Here is a 20,979-nt window from a genome sequence, read left to right on the forward strand (position 1 = left end):
GTATAATAAAGATTGCACTTCTAAAATGTTGCTATGGATATCACTTATCCGTGAGACCCTCTTTGGACCTGATAATGTCAAAGCCATTACAATGTCACTATCAAAAGGTAAACAAAATAATTGTGAGAACCAGGTGCAATATTCAAACTTCAATTATTTCAAACCTCAAGGAATGTTATGTCAGTGACCATTTTGCACAAAAAAATGTTACTTATCATGGAAGTATAATACTAAACTCTACATACTCAAACTCACTTTCTATTTCCCTAGCCAATCAACAGTGATTTCAGCAATTGACTAAATTTATTTCCTGAACCTACCACTTTCTACCTAGTAGACATAGAACAATTATAATTGACACTGAAACAGTCAAGAACATGCAACTTTCATAAAAACAAAACACTTGTAGCTGAGTATCAATATACAGCACGGGTTATTATGTTTGAGAAATTTTGGGGCCAATTCAACTACTCTAAAAAACCACATCATAATGACAGAATTCAGGGGCCTTTCAAGGATATTTTGGAGGCCAAGGATTGACAAGGATGTTGCTGTGCACCTGTGTTTCAGGACTTTTCACACCACAGTCTTAAATAAGAGATTTTTCTTTTTCCGAAGGTGGCATATTGAAAATATAGGCTTAAAGTGAAGCTGTGTGGATGAAAGTACATTAACTACTGACAAAATTTTTAAAAAAGAAATTCAGTATTGGTTAGGTGGCTAGATTCTGACAAAACTCATCAACGGCTGTTTCAATGATCTGTTGTTCTCAAATTAGTGGCTGGCTAAATGGGTACAGTGTAACAAAAGTCTTGCCTTCCAAGACCTTATAAGGAAAAAGATATCATATGTATGCAAACCATGTTATATAGGAAAAGGAAAGAAGATGGCACAACTTTGTAGTGCTTTCTGGCCACTAACTCTTGGAGACAAATACTTAGATCAGCACTTCACATTATGTCACCTCTAAATAGAAACGAATTAATTTTGAGCCTAGCGACTAACTATAAATACATATCTGCAGGAAAAACGTAATGGAAAAGCAATTAACATCCCTTAACGATATGCACGGGTTAAAATCTCGAACGAAAACTGTTTACTTGGTTCTCCTGATTTTCGAATAGAGTGTGTACACAGTGAGTGAATATTTTAGTATTAGGATCATGTTGTGATTTCAACTTCTCCTTCCTTACCAGTTAGCTAAATCTATCAGAGTGCGATACCGGGTTTACCAAAATTAACTCCAACAGACCACTTGGAAGTTCAAAGAAATAAGCATATAATTGCTTACTTTTAATTCGCAAGTTGGTTACTATGAGAAAATGAGGATTTTACTTTAACAACATTACTCTTTGCCATAACCTTCAAACGAGAAGAAAACAATGATGTTGTACCTTTTAACACCTTTATCTTTAATAGTTCAAAGCAAAAGTAACGCTTAAATGAGGCACCTGCAACTGCACATAACCAAAATATGTGGGAATCATTCTGTAAGTAAGTAAATAGATTTCCATTTCATGTAAATTGTGCCCAAAGTTTTTATGAAACGACGATTAACCTACAACACTGATATTTTCAAACAGGGATCGATTCTGAACAAAATCTCATTAGGCCACAAATCAGAAGGTTCAGTATGTTAAGTATGTATCATAGCCAAAATCCTTCCTCTCTGAGCGATTAAATTTCGATAACTAAAACGAAATGGAAACAACCATATGGCATAAAACATACACTCACCGCAACCTGCCAGACAAAGGCCGAATCAACCCCAAATGAAAATCTCCCAGTGCATTGTATCAAAGACTGCAAAATACAGCTAAAAAACCCTCTGTCCAGAAGCACCTGGTGCTTAAAATTACTGTCAATGCGAATGAGTTGTAAATTTACGGTAAAAGAAACAAGCGGCTGGGCAACAGCTCAAAGACAACGATAAATGCTCCATTATGATTGGACTAAATTACCCATGTGATCAATCGATTCCACACCAATGAGTCATGGCGGCTATTTTGGCTCGTTTTTCAAATAATTAATGTATTCCGCCGACGCAAGCAGCTTAATTAATAGTATTCCTCGCCGGAAAGATCATAGTTCTTTTACCGGAACTGTTAAGAAAGTAAAGGAAGGGAAAGGCAAATAAAATGTTCAACAAGATCGTGCGTAACAAAGCTGAATAGTAGATCACATGTAAGCGCATCGATTACAGGTGAGCGGCCGAAACCGTGGGCTCAGTCACGCGGAACTTCGTTCTTGGTTGGTAAGATTATTAAAAGGTATAAAGGGATTACACCCCCCCCCCCCCTCCCCTCACTAAAGAGCCTCAAGAGTGAAGGATTGACCAAGTGTAAAATTCTATGCCTCACCGTTCAATCAAAAGTTCAACTCCGCATTGAGGTCTAGTCGTCCAAGCTCTTATCCTATAACTCGATTCACTTACCTTCCATATATTTATTTTTCTCTCATATATGTACATTAAGAACATGCAAACGTATGCATAAAAAACCTCAGACATAGGCCATTTACAAGTCTACGAAACACGATAAAGACATGGAGCGAAAAAGGAAGAGGAACAGTGCCACGCCCCTTTTATCAAATTACCTGGATCTGGAGCTGAGATACTTCTTTCAACTGTAAAGTAAGTTAAAGGTAAAATAAGCTATGGAGCGAATATCTCAACAAATTTTATTCACTGTCTAACAAACTTCGTTCTAAGTCGTCAGTTACGAGAACGCTCCATTGGCCATTTTCATTTAAACGTTAACTTTTATGAAGGGTAAAGAAGGCTTATATATTTATAGCTAACAAGTGAAAAATAATTGTTTATATCAAGCAACTCTTTTACAAAGAAATCTCGAGATCAAATGATAATCTAAAGCTACGGATAAATCAGGAATCATTCACACTAACCAGCCTCAAATTTTTTGTCAAAATGGAGCGAGCCACTTTTTCTCGGGTAATCCTCATGAATCACCCGTTTGGTCCATGGAATACAACTCTAGATTCGAATCCATCAGGTAACTAAATTTCTTCCGGAAAGAGCATTCCCTCCCCATTAGGTGAGAACACCACAGACTTCCCTTCCCCCCTCCTCACACTCACCCAACCTACTGCGAACATAACAATTCAGCCCAAAGGTGCTGATATTTCATCCAGAGTGAAAACCGTGTTTGACCACCCCGGTGACACTGAAAAAACTTAAAAGACATTGTGATATTTAAATATTGGATTATGGGAGATTAAGGCAATGATTTTCATAGCGCCTTTAAGTCACTTAGCAACGTGTTGAATGTTGGCTGAATGATTTGGTGAGTCATCACAGCTGTGGGCGGGCGCTACTACATTTACCGAGGAGAGACTGGTTGCCACTTGTTTCCATTTTGGCACAGAGTGCACGTAAAACTTTTCTAAATGCAGATTTCCTTATGTCTGTATGCTGTACATTTGTGACGTTTACATCTTAAGCGATGGCTAGAGAAACTACAGAAGTTAGCTGTTGTGTCAAGTATCTTCTCTTCTTTTTCAATGTGTTTTTTTGGGTAAGTTTTTGCGAGAAATATACACATAATTATGGGGATTGTTGACAACAGAAACGACATGGCTCTCTTGTGAAATTGAATACAAATATGCCATGCTTGATTTTGTTTTCTTTCGTCGTCCTGTTTTCTATGGTGTTCTATCTAAGAATTGTCCCTGCTTCATTAGTTTCAGGAAAATGACAGCATGAGTTATTAGAGCGGCATTTAGGTCATTTTATTTATTTGGCACAGAGCTGTATCAATGTGAATCACCCGGTGCTCTACATAAACCATAAAGCTAATGCCGTAATTACGAAAGTATCAAGTTATGTCCGGTTTTGTGTGGTCAGAAACTATTTCCCACCTCACTCAAATAACGTAAAACTGGCCTGAGATGATATAATGGTACGGAAAGTTCACCATTGTTATTTGTGAAGATGTTATTTTAATTTTGTTCAAACGAATACTTTCGTAGTCACGTATAGGTCAAACTGTTGCACGAACAATATTTATTTCCAGAAAATATGATTGAAATTTAAAACACTTTCTCACTCTTTTCGCCATATATCAGCAGTCGTTTTTTTTGTTTGTTTTACCCTCTCCTAATGCAAGCGTGATAAAATCTGAGAGTGATCAAATTTATTTATATATGATGTACTGTTTACGGCTATGTCGGGACATGTATGTGTGTACAAGTTTCACCTGTCCCTTGTGATATTTAGAGATGAATTGAAATTACATGCCTCTTAATATTTTTCGTGGCTATAGTACACGGAATCATACATTTTGTTCCTTCTAAGGTGATAATAAATCCCTCAATACTCAAATCTTTGGTTAGCTCTATCTATCCTTTGTGCTTTGCATGCTCTTGGATTGTTTATGATAATTAAAGAATCCCATGATTTATTGCCCAGTGGGACAAGAAGCCTGCCTGAGAATCTTGTCTTGACATCCTTTCAGATATCAACGTAGATTTTGAGTGAAATACAGTTTTTTTTTATCATATGGAAGTTGATTTGATCAATATTTGAATAACAGTCAAACACTTGTTGAGTGGCAAGCTTTTACGGTAAACTTTTGAAATATATTGGATATTGGCCACATTAAATTTTGCCTAAAAATTAAAATTATTGTATTACCAATATCACTATCAGTTAGAATAAAAATCTGTACTTAAGGGAAAACTGTTTTATATCTTAAAGCAAGTGTTGGACTAAGGAAAAAAATTGAGTTCCATGAAGAATCAGACCTCAGACTTTCAGATGTTATGTTCCAGGGCTCTATTAAAAAAAAAATAAAAAAAAAAAGTCTTTTTATAGGATTACACAATTACTGGTGAACCAGTAGTTTCCATTGTGGTCCTTGCAAACAAATGAAACAAATGGTCTAAATTGAACATAACATCATTAAGAACATCATTAAGAACCCCAACCGGCCGGAGGCAAACCAGTTGGCTATTTACAAGCGTGGCCAAGGATCTGAACTCGGGGCTACCGTGAAACAAATCCAGTGGTCAGGGTGGGGGACTCGAACCCGGGAGCGGCGGATTACGAGTCTGACACTCTAACCACTCAGCCACACTGCCTCCCTATTAGTGGTGAATTAGGTGATTACTACTTACTGTAGGCTCAAATAATTTATATTAGTTTTCTCATAAATTCTTTTTCATGTGCATCTAGCTGATTGGGGGCCTTACAACTGGTGTTGGCCTCTATGCCCGGTTTGAAAAGACAAAATATCAAGGCTTCTTCAATGACATTGTTATGGACCCAGCCTTTGCACTAATCATAACTGGAGGAATCATGTTCATCCTTGGATTCACAGGCTGCATTGGTGCTTTGAGAGAAAATGTTTGCCTTCTGAAGTTTGTAAGTTTATGTTGTCTTCAGTGTGTATTATAACTTTTTACACAGTGGACTTATGCAAATAGGTTTAGTTGTGCCTCAGGTTGAGTGAACCATTCATGTACCATTTGTACCCTAGAGAGAAATTTAAAGATTCTTGTTATTGAATTGTTCCTTTTCTGTTAGTTTTAATTTCAGAGTTATTTGAATTAGTACAGCTCTAAATATACATTTCCATGACTTAAAGGACTTTTTGTCTTTTATTGTCATCTGTTAAGATTTTATAATATAATTATAGGATTTGTACAGCTTCTCTCATAGTCTAAGCTCCATTCTTCTCAATTGGCACCCAATGTAAACAGTCATTTGTGGTTCAGGTCATTGACTTCAAACTTAGAACATGAAATGTACCTTTCAACAGTAGTATAGCATCAATTTCATCCTCTGATCGGTATGTTTTCTTTTCAGTTTTCAATTGTCCTGGCAATCATATTCTTCCTTGAATTATCACTGGGAATTTTTGTCTTTGTGTTCCAAGATAAGGTAAGATTTTTTTTTTTGGGGGGGGGGGGGGAGGTGTTGATGGCCATTTTAACTGTTCATTTTGTTAGTTTATTTTATTCCAGAGAATTGATGCTTCAAGTTTCTTTACAGGATTCCACCTTTTTCAGTAAAACAATAACTAAGAAATAATTTTGTGACTGAAGGCCAGTTTGTATGTTGAATTTCAGGTTGAAGGTGTTGTTAAGGAGAAAATAGATCAAACTATCACAAGTTACAGGGACAATGTGGATCTACAGAGTTTTATTGATGGAATTCAACAAGAGGTTTGTGTAATTTTGATGCAATATTCTTATTGATTAACAATAAATATATACCATAAAAGCCTGCGTATAAGCCGCACTTTTTTACCAAAAATTGTCACTAGAAACTGGGGTTGCGGCTTATCTGTGGGAACATTTGAAAAAGGTGTCATGAATATCGATGCTGGTGTCCAGTTTTTCATTTTCGTGTCCGATCTATTGCCTAGTTACTAAGCTTTGAATGTTCTGCTCACGTTCTTGTTATAATGCCAAAATCTATGGAAAAACTGTGTCGAATGAAGAAATTCGTGCCAACAAATACCACAAAAAGACCAATCATATGTCAAAGTTGGTAGAAATGATGTTCATTGTATTAAAGTGCTAAAATTGTGGGTAAGACTTTGAAGTATTTTCCATTGCAGTGTTAATATTGAGTTTACGTTCGATGGACATTGGATGAAAAAGACTTCTCAAGACTCGACTTTGGATTTCTTTTGATTTCTTTCAAAAACCTTTTTTTCCAAAATTTGAGCAGCTAAATTCAAGGTGCAGCTTATCTGTGGGTGTGGCTTATCTCTGGGCTTTTATGGTATAAAATTTTGTTATTCACCATCCTAGATCACTCCTTATTGGGAAAAACTGTGCCCAAGGTCTTGGATACCACCCGAGGCTTGGCCAACCAACCTCCAAAGTGAGTTACATGCTCACTTTGGAGGCTGGTTGGCTGCATGTGATGCTTTAATGCATGTGATGCTTTAATGTGACAGCGTGATGCTGTTAGTGAGCTTCTATACGCTAGCTGATGTTTGGCTGTGTAGCTGCGTGATGCGGTTCCAGTCAATACCCACTAATTGACCCTTGCTCACCATAGAGTCTCCTGTAGCTTAGTTGTTAGAGCATCTGACTAAATCACGGAGGGTCGTGGGTTCAAATCCCATCTGGAAACTCGATTTTTAAAAATTGGTTCCAGATCATTTTTTTTTCTTATTTGAGAGAGAGAAAGAGGAGATCAAGATTTAATAAGTTATTTATCAGCTAAAGGTCGTGACCAAAATTTCTGCTTACAAATGCTGACCAGCCGGTAAAACAAAACATATTTATAAAAGTTTGCAACAAAGCTAAGGATGTATTAGGCAACTCAACATGCAACAGATAAGATACCGCCCGCTGTGAGCGGGCCAAAAGGGAGAATACTGTCCGCTCTGGAAACCAATCAGATCGCAAGATTTGTAGAATACCACCCTCTCACGAACTGAGGACAAAATAAATATATATTAATGTTGCCTTTTTACTATCATCCACCAACTTATGAGATAAGAGGTCATGCTTCAACTCTTAAAAGTGACCAATATGTAATCTCTCCTTATATCATCGATACATTGTCCAGCACACAAGTAATGAGAATACTCAAACTTATCAGCTAGAATTAGCTATCCTGATCAAATGCTAAGTTCTTCTAACTAATTTACAAATAAAGGTAGAGCTGGTAGATGGGAGAATTAACAATCAGATCTTGGATGTCAAAGGGTTAAACAGCTACACATACATTGCCAATCAAAATCAAGCTCAATCTAGTCTCATTCTGGACAGTCACATTTGATTTTATCGTTGGCCTTTCAGTTGGAGCGTCCACTGGCATGTATTACGTCACACGTCATAAGAGTAAATTCAAAAGGTTTTAAGAGTGATTTATAAGTTATTACTCCTTAAAATGGGTAATCTGTACTTCAATAGCTTTTGATTTCTGGCCTCTGAAATGAATAGGGTGGTATGATTTTTGAGGAGAAAGATATTTAATTGTGATAAAAATTGTTTTAAAGGCCTTTTTCAATGCTGTGGTGGGAATTTTAAGACTTTCTCATGGACAGCCTGAGGTTTTAAGTGTGAAATTTCAATTTCTTTGTTCTTACTTCCAACTAAGGTAGAAAATAGTCATGATGGTGTCTGGTTAAGGAACTATCAAAACCAAAAGCATTACTTTGTACTTTTATTTGTACTTTATACCTGTTTGGTGCAGATTTGAATATTTTGAATTTATGTTTTCTGTATTACAGTTTAAGTGCTGTGGTGGAGAAACCTACAATGATTGGCAAAGGAACATTTATTTTAACTGTTCCTCTCCAGGTGCGGAGGCCTGTGGTGTGCCATTTTCTTGTTGCCATGAGGTCAGTCATATTCAGATGTTTATGCATTTAGTCAGCGATCAATTTAAAAGCAGTGTTATCTTCCATTATTCTAGGGCTTAGTGCCCTTGCACCTATTTGAGGGAGAGCTTACGGGAATCACTGGGGCACCTATCAACTGAGGTTTTTCTTTCTTGTTAGTGAACTAAGTGTTTAGCAATTACAAGGAGCTCAGTGATGGAAAAAAATTCAAAATACATCAGACATAATCCACAAGCAAATGGAAAGTAAAACATTAACTGTAACTGTTGAGAAACAATTTTCTCTGTATTTTGACTCCAGGGAAACAGTCCCCTATAATAGGTACTAAAAGGTGTTTGGATGACTCAAATTTAATTGTTTTTGAAAGTATCTAACCAGCTACACTGACCAGCTCTTCATTGGACAGCAAATCTTTATCAAGGTCAGAGACTTTTGTTGTATCCACTCAAGTGTACTTATGTCAATGAACTTATTTTCCTACAGGATACCCTAAACACACAGTGTGGATATAAAATCAGAAAACCTATACATACTGTAAGTTAATTGTCTTATAATTGTGGTTTATCGTGCTTTATGAAGGATAATCTACTAACTACATGTAAAGTTAGGCAAAGAAGTAAATGAACCTGTTATAAACTTGGGACAAAGGAGAAAATATGATCTTTTAAAACTCCAGCCTCCTGGTGGTGTTCCAATTCTCTGCCACTAAGCTGTGGAGAGGTTGTCATTAACGACTAGGCTGTGCACTTTGTTCTGATACAAAATTTTCACTGTGATCACAATTGAAGTATACAGTGTACCTTATGTTCCATGAAATAAATTAAATGATGTTTTTTAAGTACCTATAAAATTAAGTTAATTAAGCTGTAAGAATAGGTACAACACTATCAGAATGGAAATTCCTCAAGGGAGGTGTGCCGCAGGGAACTAAATCAGGAGTGATACTTTTCACAATTATAATGACAAACAATCTTTTAGCTGATTGGCACCTGAGAGTCAAGTTTGTGGATGACACGTCTGCCATAGAAATACTACCCAGGAACTCCTATCAGTCTGCTCAATACGATTGTTTCTAACATTCACAAATTCTCCATGGACCATAACATGAGACTAAACCCTACTACTACTGTAATGATATGTTAATTAACTTTATGTCATATCCTAATTTTACTCTCAGACCATTAGTTATTGGTGATAACACTATAGAACGTGTATCGACTTACAAGTTAACTACATATATGAAAAAGCTTGCAAGAAGCTCTATTCTCTACATATTCTATGTTGAGCCGGCGTTGACCAAGGTAGCATGTTAAAGGTCTATACAAGCGCTGTTAGATCTGTTATGGAGTACGCCATACCAGTATGGCAATCCATTCCAGGTTATCTGTCTGATAAAAGTGAATCCATACAGAAAAGGGCACTTAAGATAATTTTCCCATGTGCCGATAGTTACTCAGAAGCCCTTGAGTTAGCATGGGTGGAGACCCTTGTGTATAGAAGAGATAAGATATGTAAAGAGTATATGTGCAAAATGAAGGACTTAAACCACCCTCTCCATCCTCTTCTACCAACACGCTTAGACGATACCCGTCCCTATAACCTCAGGCACAAATCAGACCTGTTGTATCTTTACAGAAACGTTACTACCTGTAGAACGAAGCGCACCGTAGACTTTTTAACTTTTAAGTATTTTTAACAAATGTGATGTATGTTCCATGTAGTGTATATAACTTGTACTTAATGTATACAGAAATGTACATAGTCGTTCTTATTAAGTTTTCATTGTAACATAACTAGTTAATTCAGTATGTTACTGCAAGAGAATTTAATAAACTACTATTATTATTGTTATTATTATTATTATTATTATTATTATTATTAATTATGCCCCCTGGTTAACAATGTCTTGATACATTTGCTAGAAATTTTTTAATTTAATTTTTGAAACAGTCATGCACATTTGGTTATACTTAATTTATGTCACATGTAACCATGTAAACTCCATACCATAATGGAAGTCTCAAGATTTTGTGATAAGGAGGCTTTAGTTAACAGTTATTTTATTAATCTATAACAGGTGCTGAAAAAATGATACACTTAACCTGGTTTATGTCAATGTTTAACATCAGTTGAATGTGATGTTGTGATGTTTGGTTTGCATCACTGAGGAAGAAAACACTAACAGGTCTATTTTTTTGCCTCAGGATACAGAAAGGATTGAAGTGATTTACATCAAAGGCTGTATCGCAGCAGTCAGAGACTGGTTTAAGGAGAACTTAATAATAATTGGTGGGGTTGCAGTTGGTTTGGCCCTAGTGCAGGTAAGCCCCTTGAAATTGCCTTTCCATTGAGTTGTGGTGTGCATTAAAGAGGCACAACACAGATCTGGGTGAGGGAGAATGTGTCATCCATGTTCACAGCTTCTGCCAAGAACCTTGTTTGGAATGATGGAGGGTTAACAAATTCTAGTATGTAATTTAATTGTGTTTTTTGTCACAGATCATGGGAATTTGTTTTGCAAACAGCCTTATAACAGACATAAAGATGCAGAAGTCAAGATGGGACAGGGACTACTACAACTGAGATCACTCTTCACTTCTAGGGTATAATGCATCATGCAAGAAGCTTTTTCTTCATTTTATACATATGAGCTATGCTGTTGTGAAGTGTGTAACATTGATGTTCTCATGATATTTGAGATAAGTGATCTTGGGATCTCTATTTTCAGACTAAAAGCCACAACTAATCTGGGAGCTACCTCTATTGTTTTGGCCTCTTCATAGTCTAGACACACTATATGAAAATCAGAACTTTAAGAAAAGATGTTAGTACAAATTGCGTTTCAAAAAAGGAAAAATTTAATATAAAAAACAAAAAACATAGCACCTTTCAGTTCAATCTGTTGGGTTATTTGGAACATTCTCATCACTTTCCTTTACTTCAAGGTTGTGCAAGAAGTAAAAGGGTGCCATGTTTTTTTATAACAGTCATTTTTCTTCATGTTAACCTAGTTCATGGCACATCTTTGCTACGCAATGTAAATTTTTATTTGAAGAGCATGTGAAAATTTAGGTATAGTAGTATGTACGTAAAAGGTAATTTACTTTGGTAGTGATTTTGTAGACATTGCGACCCCATAGCAAACCATTCTCTTTTACCATCGACATGTTTAGTACAGAAAGTTTGCTTTAAAAACGTGTACTTACTACCCTGCCTCTCTAGTGGCGAAGAGTTGACGTGGGGTGAGGCCGTGGGTCAGCTATCAGAGCCAGTTCCAATAAGTAAGACTTTTATTTCCTACAGGTAAACTTTACTGGTGTTCCTTTGCAAATTTTCTCTCTTTTTTTTAATTTGCGATTGGTTGTGGGCGAAACGTTCGTGTTTTCACCAATGTGAACATCGATTCAGTCGGCAGATCAGAACGCGTTACTTGCCGTAGAATACTAGTTGACTTAATTTTACCGACAAAAATAGACCCTTTTCTTGTTGTGAGGTGAATTAATTGCGCTGTATATTTAGTTTTCTTGGTTCACAAAAGTCGTTCTGTACTAAACAAGATGAGAGGGGGACTGGGTTGAAGACAGGTATATTAAAAATTTGAAATCTTCTCATTACAAATATATAGAAGGTATACGGTGAATTCTCACCTGTAACCTGAGGTAGCGACACTTGCCAGTCTACCCCAAGGTCATTTGGACACGTTTTACTAAGACAATTTTGACAAGTAAACTGTGCAAAGGTAAGCCTAGGGAAGATTGCCCCAGGTTACACGGATGGATGAAGAAACCACTGGCAAGCACATGGGGGGGGGGGGGGGATGGATGAAAACGGGGTAAGGGGTTTGTTACCTTGGCCAGAATTTTGTTGAATAATGCCTGTAGCGGTCAGTTGTATTTTTGGCATTGTTTGTCCGCCGGCGGACAAAGAACTGCTTTCGGTAAAGAGTGCCCTAATTTTCCTTCACCTCCCTTCAACCGGATGTTGAAAGTTCTTTTCCCAAGCGCTTACTTCAGACCTCTTGTCGATACCGTTTGGGTTTTAAGGCAACAACAAGGACATTTCAGTTGTTTGGTTAATGATAAAGCGCACTGGTCATAGTTCCAATCTTCTTTCAGTCGCCTTCCGCGTCTTTAAAATGAAATTTTTTTGTTAATTCCTAAGAAGATTTTTTTGTCTCGTGAAATCTCGATACAACTGATTTGATGTATACTTTAATGTCTACCAACTGCCACATTTTAATTTGGTTAGCTAAGAATCAGGCTCTGTTTTCATCTTTGATAGCATACAGGATTTGTCTTTATAATGAGCCTTGTTTAAGAACTAAGTGAAGCATTTGTATTCATAGGAGTACGCCATTATAATTTTGATTTTTCCTAAATATTTTAAACGTAGAAGTAGACTTGGGATTACAGAACGCAACTGAAGAAAATCTGTTCTAGCCCACGAGTAGGCCCTCATTATTTGTACTTCGGCACCAGCATATCTTCGTCCGCGGGAAATTATAAGGCGAGAGGTCTGGAAAGGGGTGGTAGCACTGATTATCATTATTAGTGCCAGACCCCTGGCAAATCTCTCCTCGACTCGTCTCCAATTTCCCGCGGGCAAAGAAACGCGCCTCCTAAAACGCTAATGATGCGGGTTTGCCCACAGGATAAATCCGTTCGTTTTGTTTGTATTTGAAAATACATTCGCAAAAACGTTTGTATCCATGCATGCTAAAATAGCTGTAGTAAGGCATTTATACATTTGGTAAGAAATACTTATTGAAGCCCATTGTACAAAATACGAATAAAACAAAGATTTTTTTATTGCATTGGGTTCTTTTGAATCTATTTAGCGGTCTCCTCTTAGCGGTCGTGGTTACATTTGAGTGAATCCCAACTGCCTGTTTGTATTGTTCTCCACATGTTTTGAACGAACACTAAGAAAAAAAATTAAGAATAATCTCTCCAGTAAAATTTGATTAAATGTTCCTCTCCCGAAAGCAATGTTATTAAATAGTATTTATGAGCGAGTTTGTGTAGAAGAAGTGCTCAATTAGGGCATAAAATGGCGGTTTTTTGTTTTGTTTTTTTTTCTCTCGTTTTTTGAACATGTACTAAGAGGTCAACCCGTGACCGCGTAAGCCATCGATTAAGGTGTGTACGTTTGACTCATTGTTTAAATAATACTCGTTTATGTCACCTTTGATGTTGAACCGTGAGGGTTTAATGGTTCCTTTCTTTACTGACTTTAACATGCAATAGGTAAAAGATAAAGTCTGTTTACGAGCCTAGTGGCCCATTAGGCCGGTGCTTAACTCCGGTTTCTGTAGCATGAAGCGACTAGGAGTATTTCTATTCCCCCCTGGATGGGATGCCAGTCCACTGCAGGGTTACCCCCAGCATTAAATTTGCCGGTACCCATTTATACACCTGGGTGAAGAGAGGCACTGTGAGAGTAAAGTGTCTTGCCCAAGAATACAACACAATGTCCCGGCCGGGGCTCGAACCCGGACGAAAATGAAAATGAAAATAACGTTTATTCAAACCTCTTGCAGAGAATGCTGAATTACAGGTTTATAATTTTATAATGTTAGCAAGAATTATAGGAGAAAAAAGGGGGAAAAACTGTACAAAATGCATTAAACTACATACAAGTAAAAACAGCATGTACTTAAAAATGATATTAATACTAAAATGATGTTTCTTATAACAAAAACGAGTATGATTAAACTGGCAAGTACTTGACCGTCACAAAGTTCTTAAAACGATTGGTGGACTTTTTTGAGTGATAGTGAGTACGATTTGATCTTAAATTGTAGCGGTCTGAAGGTTTACGAACGTCGGCATACATTGCAGTATAAAGGGGGTTGTCATTATGAATACAACTTATAAAGGATTCACAGGCAGCACTACGGCGTGCATCAAGGGTTTCAATACCGGCTAGTATTAGGGTATCTGAGCACGAATAACCTGGCCAAATAATGGCGAGAGCACGCCTCTGCACTGACTCTAAGGCCTTAGATAAGTCGGACGGTAAATTAGCAAATGCAGTAGAGGCGTACTCAAGTATGGAACGTATTAGGCAGCAATAGATGTAGACGATATCTTCCGCTGGGACAGAACTCCTCCTGAGCTGCCTTAAAGCAAACAACCGTCTGTTAGCCTTCTTCAGCAGGTGGTCAACATGCGTCCCCCAGGAAAGGTCATTGGACAAGTTGACGCCTAAGAGCTTGAACGACGAGACCTCTTCTATAATAGCGCCCCCCCATACGACCGGGGGAGCCTTGTAACTATTATACTGAAGGAAGTCAACAGTCATGCACTTACATTTAGTAGGATTAAGGCGCATGTTATTGGTGTTAGCAAAATTTTGGATGTCATTCACAAGAAAGTTAAGCACAGAAGGAGAATTTCTTGGAAGAATTTCCATGATAGTTAAGTCATCAACAAACTTGATACGCAAGCCCCAGGAAGCCATCAGGTCATCATTAACCATGCAAGCAAACAAAATAGACCCTAAACGGGTACCCTGTGGACCACTCGATCCGGAGTCGAGCGCACCAACCATGAGGCCACCGCGCCTCCACTTAACATGCAATACGCGCGGATATTTAGCGACTTGCGTGGTATTTTCCCTAAGTCTCGTAAGGGCGAGGAAAAGTACGAGCAATGAGCGAAATGTCCGCTCGTATCATATCTTAAACCGTCATGATAAGGGTTTTATTCCATGTTTTTGTATTTTGGGCTCATCTGAACATCGTGCCGATCGAATATGGCGAGCGTGAAAGACGAAAATAACACAAACAGAACCAATGAAGTGTTCCTTGTGACGAACCAAAAAAAATGATGCGCTTAAAAGTGCGTCCCTCTAAAAGTCAAGCCGCCTTAAAGACGAAAAAAGAATCAAAATTTAGATCTTTAATTAAGTGCGGCAATTTTGGTCTTTCACTTCCCGTCCGTAAATTTTGCCCTGCTACGCAGTGAGATACAGTCGCATATTTTGCGCGTTCCGCTGCCCGTAATATGATGAAATAGCGCGATAGGGAATACTTAAGTGCGATATCCGCGACCTTAGTTGGGAAGTTTGTCAAGCTGCTTGCTATAACTGGAACACCCGGTCTGTTTGTTGTGGTTCATACCCTTTGAGCACGCGAATAACTGAAAATTACCATAGCATTAGTTAACATTACATAACATAACATGTCTGACGCAAAGTACATTCAGAAAGGTCACCTCATATAAGAAAGTCATATCAAACAATCAGCAGTTAACACTGCACACAAATTCCTTACACAGTTAACGCTGCATCGTAGTTGGTAACGCTGCGCCACGAAAAATTCTTGGCCAATCATGGTGGACTGCCTAATTACACCCTTACGATAAAGTCTGGCCAGTAAAATAACTGAAGTGCTCGAACTCTGATATAGTGTCAAAGCGTTTTGACTTGCCTGTCATATTTGTTCAGTGATATACTTGAGAGACTTGTGGGGGTGTGTGACGGTACCGGTGTCGGATTGGTACATGTGGAACATTTTGGTTAGTGTTTTATTATTATTATTATTATTATTATTATTATCATTATTATCATTATTATTATTATTATTATTATTATTATTATCAATCGCCTCCCGGTTAGCTGAATTGGTTAGAGCGCCGGATTGTGGAGTGCGGGAGGTCGAGGGTTCGAGCCCCGGCCGGACCAATACTCATGGTCTTAAAATAAGTGAGGAAAATTTGCTACCTTTCTATAATCAAGAAATGGATAGATAATCTAGTTTTCTCGGATAAGGACGAATAAACTGTAGGCCTCGTCTCCTGCAGGGTTAGGGATAGGAGACGTTAATTTCCCACGCACGAGATTATTGTGTGGTGGATGTCCTCGCCTGGGTGGGATGGGTGGGTGTTGGCCCTGAAAAGCCCCTATGGGGAGTGGTCAATTAACCTATGTATGTATATGTATGTATATGTATTATTATTATTATTATTATTATTATTATTATTATTATTATCAAATCAAAGCAAGAACCCTTCAGTAAAGGACAACCGTTTTCTTTTTTAAAGGGGCGTCACCATTGACCAGTTTATCGAGGGATACAATACAATACAATACAAACTTTATTGACACTCCCTAAAGAGGGTTTTTCGGTTACAATGATCTAAAAATTACAAAATTACAGTACTAAAAAGTATAATAGAAAAATTGAGGAAGCTAAAATGTTGATAAATGTTCGCCAAAGTCACAACTAAGAGCGATGAGAAAGGAAAGCAGCAAGTAATTTGGCTCTAAGTTTACGCTTAAAATCACGAGAGAATTACAGAGTTTGAGGGTATTATCTAAACTGTTCCATAGACTTACTGTACGATAAAAGAAAGTCCTTTGTCCAAATTTAGTTCTATAGAAGGGAGAAATGCAGAAGTTGGGAGCTTTGGTCGTGCGACCAGGGTTGGGTATGTCTTAGTCTAAAATTAATTCAGATTAGCACAATTTCAACTTAACTTGATGTTTATTTTCTTTTGTTTATGAATGGTGGTGGTACTTCAGGGAAAAGGAAAACACCTATAAAAACTCTGTTTGTATTACTGAATTTCGTTGTAAACTACAACGTGTACGGGAGAGAGACTCTCTCCCGCGCCACCATTGGGGTGAAGGGAAGAGACGGCTGAGATTCAGACTAAAGGAGATGAGGATAAGCTTTCTCGTTAACAATGATATCAGATTGGGCTGTAATTTGTTAAAAAATCAGGTTTGAAGGGAAAAAATTGTTCCATTGGCTAATTAGGGGGGGTCCTCTGTTTCTATTTTTAATTTCGTGATATTGATCCTCAAAATGGCCCTTAAAGACCAGGGGCTTCGTAGGAAAGTACTTAGTACGAAAAACCGCCGAACCAGTATAGCAGGAAGCATCTTCTTGAGGCTTTCGATAAAAGTTCGAATAACCGATCAATTTTAATGAAAAGAACCACAATGTGTACTTTTGAAGAAGGCAAAAAAGGATAGTAGGCATTTTATAGAACAGTACAACACACATGGTATTAACAATTGAGTAGATCCAAGTAATTGAAAAATGAATATGAAAACGAAAGCTAAAGTTCATCTTTAATTAAGAGATCTACGACAAGAAATTAACCTTTGAAAACAAAAAAAGAAAGAAAGAAAGATATAATGTAAACAGCTAAGTATAGTTGGTCATAGTAGATGTCTTGATTTATTGTCTTTGGCTTATAGCATTTGTGACTGATCATGATACCCAGGTCGATTTTAGTATTGGGAGTCTCTGGGAAGAGGAAGTCGTAGAGAATCTACAATATTCCTTACAAAAGCAGTCAGCGAAATCGCTTTTATAACAGCGACCACTGATGCACAATCAAAACTAGAGATGTTTTGAAAGATTTCCAATTTACGCAATAAAGAAAACTTCAAAACACTACTTGTGCGATTTTAAAGACGAATTAGAGAGACCCGCAGTAGCGATTCGTTGTTTATTAAGTTAACGGATCCCAATGCTTTACCCAACATCCTAAAGATTACGACCCTTTCTACCTGAACTGCGTTCGTGAGGCGCACGGTGTTTCCCTGTTCTCAGTTCAAATGTTTTTTTTTTCCGAATAATTGTTGTTGTTATTTGTGACATTGATCTCAAGCATATTTTCCATGCATGTTTCCCTGGTTTTCTCTCATATCCGATTTTCTGCAGAGGTTGATGAGGTTTTTTTATGTTTCTATGAAAATTGTATACCGCTCTAGAAACAGAAAGCGCTCGCGCTATCAATTTGTCGCACGCACGAATTCACTCGTCCAATACAGCGAAAACCCGAAATACCCTATCAGTCTTATCAGAACAAATATAACAATAGTCTTGTGAACTACGTCAGTACTTAAAACTTATAAAACCTCAATAGCTTGCCAAAGTTATAAATAACCACCTTTTCTGCTGGACTGACGGTCAGACTTAAGACACACTCACTAAAATAATTTCTTAATATTATGGGCTGTTTTTATGACTCAGCCGTGCGGAGAGTACTCTTCATAAACGCAAACCGCACATGAGCGCGTAAATTCTAATGAATATGAAGTGTTTATTCGAATTGAAGGAGTAGATTAAAATTAGTATCTTGAGTGAAGGCTTCAATGTGTATCCGACCTTAGGGTACATCCTGCCCTCATTGTGATTAATGACTCGATATTGAAATTTCGAACAAATTCAAGACACGCATAAATACTAAGTCATAAATACTCAGAGCAGTGGCGGAAGCATTCCAATCGCTCCATATTCTTCCTAAGAAACCGTCCAAAAATGTGGTGGTTTTGGCTCTTAGGCTGGCTTCTTACCATGGTGACTGTAATTGGAAACGGAGTCGTGATTTGCTTGATCATCTGTATTCGTCGTTTACACAATGCAGCTAACTGGTCAGTGCTTTCCCTTGCCTTCGCGGACTTGTTCGTAGGACTCACTTTTTTTCCTTTACTTCTCGCCATGAAGATCGATAGCCTGAACGATCCTGAACACGAAAACTTGGGTCCGTTTTTCTTGGTATCCAGGACATTCCTTTATTTCTCGGCTACAAATCTGTTCGTGATGATTGTGGACCGATACATCGCCATTGTTCATCCACTGAGGTATCTGTCGATATTGTCACCAAAGGTGATCAAAATTTCTATCACAGTGGCGTGGATTTTACCATTGGCATTATTTACTTTGCCTCGAGGCCTGTACGTCCGAAATAAATATCTACTTGTTTTAAGAGTTTGTACCTTTCAAGTCGTTCCAGCAATTGTATTTGTATTTGTTGCTTGTCGAATATTTTGTATCTTACGCAAGATTTCGGAAAGGAGATCAAAGATTTTTGCCCAACTTCGTTTTAATCACGCGCCGAAATACCCCTCTACCGTGCTGAGATCGAGCAAAGAGAGTAAAGCTGCTGCCAAAATGACAATGGCGATCGCGTTTCTTTTTATTATCTTATACGTCGTTGAGAACTACAAGTGTTTCTGCTTTGTGTTCGAGTTATGTGAAACCACAGCATCACTTGATCTAGCTATTGATTTGCTATTTTTGATTAATTCTGCCTCCAACCCAATAGTGTACGCTTTTCTGAAGAGAGATATAAGAACTGCTATTCAGAGTTTTTTGGCGCGTAGGAAAGTACACGTTCAAAACATTTCAACTGGAATAGAAAGGACTTCAAGCATGCCCAGCTAAGGCAGAGAAAGAAGAGCTGAGTAGAATCTCTGAAAAAGAACTTTTACTAACTGAAAAAATACGCCGTCTTGTCTGCAATCTGTTGGCGACTTCTAAAGGAATCTTAAAGACGAACGCTGTAACACCCAAGATCCGATTTGTAGCTTTCTCTTCAGTTCATTCTCATTGCTTTGTAAATTGCTAAACTAATCAGAATTCTGGTCACTGCGTGTTTAATGGATGATGTATTCATTTATGCCTAAAGTCAAATCTTAATAGCCTCTGGAAGTTCAAAGGTTAGAACTTGGTCATTACGGTTCACTGGAAGAAGAACAGTTTCAAGATGGATATGTGAAAAATAAATAAATTAATTAATTAATGGACAGATGTACAAGTAAATGAACAAACAAAAAATTTTAAGAAAGTAAAAACAATTGTTTCAGAATCCCTTGTTTGCAGAACATTGTCGATTGCCGCTTAAAATTTGCTTTTTAATGAACAGAATTGAAAAAGGGCTGGATCAAGTAAGCCGCTGCCCCGTAAGTGCAACGCGAGCGTCCATAGCACTGTTTTCTATTGAAAATGTTGTGAATCTAAAACCAAAGTACACTCATAAGCCAATCAGAACAGAAGTTAATGAGCCAGGGAGCCAATGACAACTCAAAGAAATACTTATATTTGCTTGAAGCAAAGCAAAAAGCTGGAGCAAATTGTGCTTGGTTTTAAATTTTTCATCGGGTTGATCAAGAGGGTAATGCAAGTTTACAAGACCAATCCTGAATTACAAGATATAATTTGGTTTTATCAACTCATTTGATAATGTAAATTGGCCACCGTAAAGAGTTTTTAAATCTGACGTTTCGAGCGTCAGTCCTTGTTTCACCCTGACGAAGGGCTAACGCTCGAAACTCAACTTTACAAACTCTTTACATTATCAACTCAATCGATGAGACCAAATTATTTTGTATCACCCTCACCGCCACGCAGCACCACAGTATCTTTAGAAATTTACCACCTCTATTCAATCCTGGTTTACATTGGACATTCAGTAATTGAGAAATTGCTACATGAGCTTGTAATGCATTTCATTCATGTTCAACTAAGATCACCTGGTGTAAAGCAACAAGGCAAAGAAAGTTATTTCAAACGTTGATTTCTTACGTGTTTAATAGTTGTGATTGTGACAGAGGTTGATGAGTGTGTTAAAAAACTTGGCTACGACGTTTCGGATTCCAGTGTATTTTTGAAGAATATTGTAAAACTGCATTAGAGGACTTCCTGTGCGCTCACATGGCCTCATCTTCACACTCAGACGATTGAGGGAATTCTTTAAAGGATCCCTTCCAACCACAATACCCTGCGCGCCTCTATTATTGTTTTGATGCCTAGTCAAATAGAAAGAACAATAAATTTGGAACGCGATTGAGGAAATTCAAGACCTCAGTGAGGCAAATGTACTCGGATGAACGAGGATTTCTTTCCACTTCACGA

The 20,979-nt window shown here is 37.7% G+C and overlaps 3 protein-coding genes across 5 annotated transcripts in view; 2 read left to right on the plus strand and 1 right to left on the minus strand.

Annotated features, from left to right (window-relative positions):
- Positions 1-1,934, minus strand: part of LOC111321355 (tyrosine-protein phosphatase non-receptor type 13) — a 44,491-nt gene extending 42,557 nt beyond the window's left edge. For 2 of the 3 annotated variants that reach the window (XM_022924205.2, XM_022924204.2), the window contains exon 1: positions 1,738-1,934. The gene's annotated coding sequence lies outside the window, so the exon portion shown is untranslated. The remainder of the gene's footprint in view (positions 1-1,737) is intronic. The other variant, XM_022924206.2, reaches the window with a different exon arrangement.
- Positions 1,935-3,356: 1,422 nt separating this feature from the next.
- LOC111321299 (tetraspanin-17) lies at positions 3,357-13,137 on the plus strand. The gene is made up of 8 exons (XM_022924144.2): positions 3,357-3,533; positions 5,192-5,380; positions 5,825-5,899; positions 6,088-6,183; positions 8,214-8,324; positions 8,808-8,858; positions 10,529-10,645; positions 10,824-13,137. The coding sequence occupies exons 1-8, from the start codon at positions 3,462-3,464 to the stop codon at positions 10,905-10,907; spliced, it is 795 nt and encodes a 264-aa protein (XP_022779879.1). The 5' UTR covers positions 3,357-3,461; the 3' UTR covers positions 10,908-13,137.
- Positions 13,138-18,509: 5,372 nt separating this feature from the next.
- On the plus strand, positions 18,510-19,933 carry LOC111321249 (histamine H2 receptor). The gene has a single exon (XM_022924078.2). The coding sequence runs from the start codon at positions 18,604-18,606 to the stop codon at positions 19,507-19,509; it is 906 nt and encodes a 301-aa protein (XP_022779813.2). The 5' UTR covers positions 18,510-18,603; the 3' UTR covers positions 19,510-19,933.
- The last annotated feature ends 1,046 nt before the right edge of the window (positions 19,934-20,979 follow it).

Source organism: Stylophora pistillata, chromosome 1 (assembly GCF_964205215.1).
Source record: "Stylophora pistillata chromosome 1, jaStyPist1.2, whole genome shotgun sequence".
Taxonomy (NCBI): Eukaryota; Metazoa; Cnidaria; class Anthozoa; order Scleractinia; family Pocilloporidae; genus Stylophora; species Stylophora pistillata.

What these genes read in the sequence shown, in the direction of transcription:
- LOC111321299 (XM_022924144.2), top strand. Translation starts at nt 3,462, where the DNA reads ATGGCTAGAGAAACTACAGAAGTTAGCTGTTGTGTCAAGTATCTTCTC. An exon ending in TCTTTGTGTTCCAAGATAAG is followed by an intron (nt 5,900 to 6,087) that starts GTAAGATTTTTT and finishes GTTGAATTTCAG; the next exon opens with GTTGAAGGTGTTGTTAAGGA. An exon ending in CATTTTCTTGTTGCCATGAG is followed by an intron (nt 8,325 to 8,807) that starts GTCAGTCATATT and finishes ATTTTCCTACAG; the next exon opens with GATACCCTAAACACACAGTG.
- LOC111321249 (XM_022924078.2), top strand. Translation starts at nt 18,604, where the DNA reads ATGTGGTGGTTTTGGCTCTTAGGCTGGCTTCTTACCATGGTGACTGTA.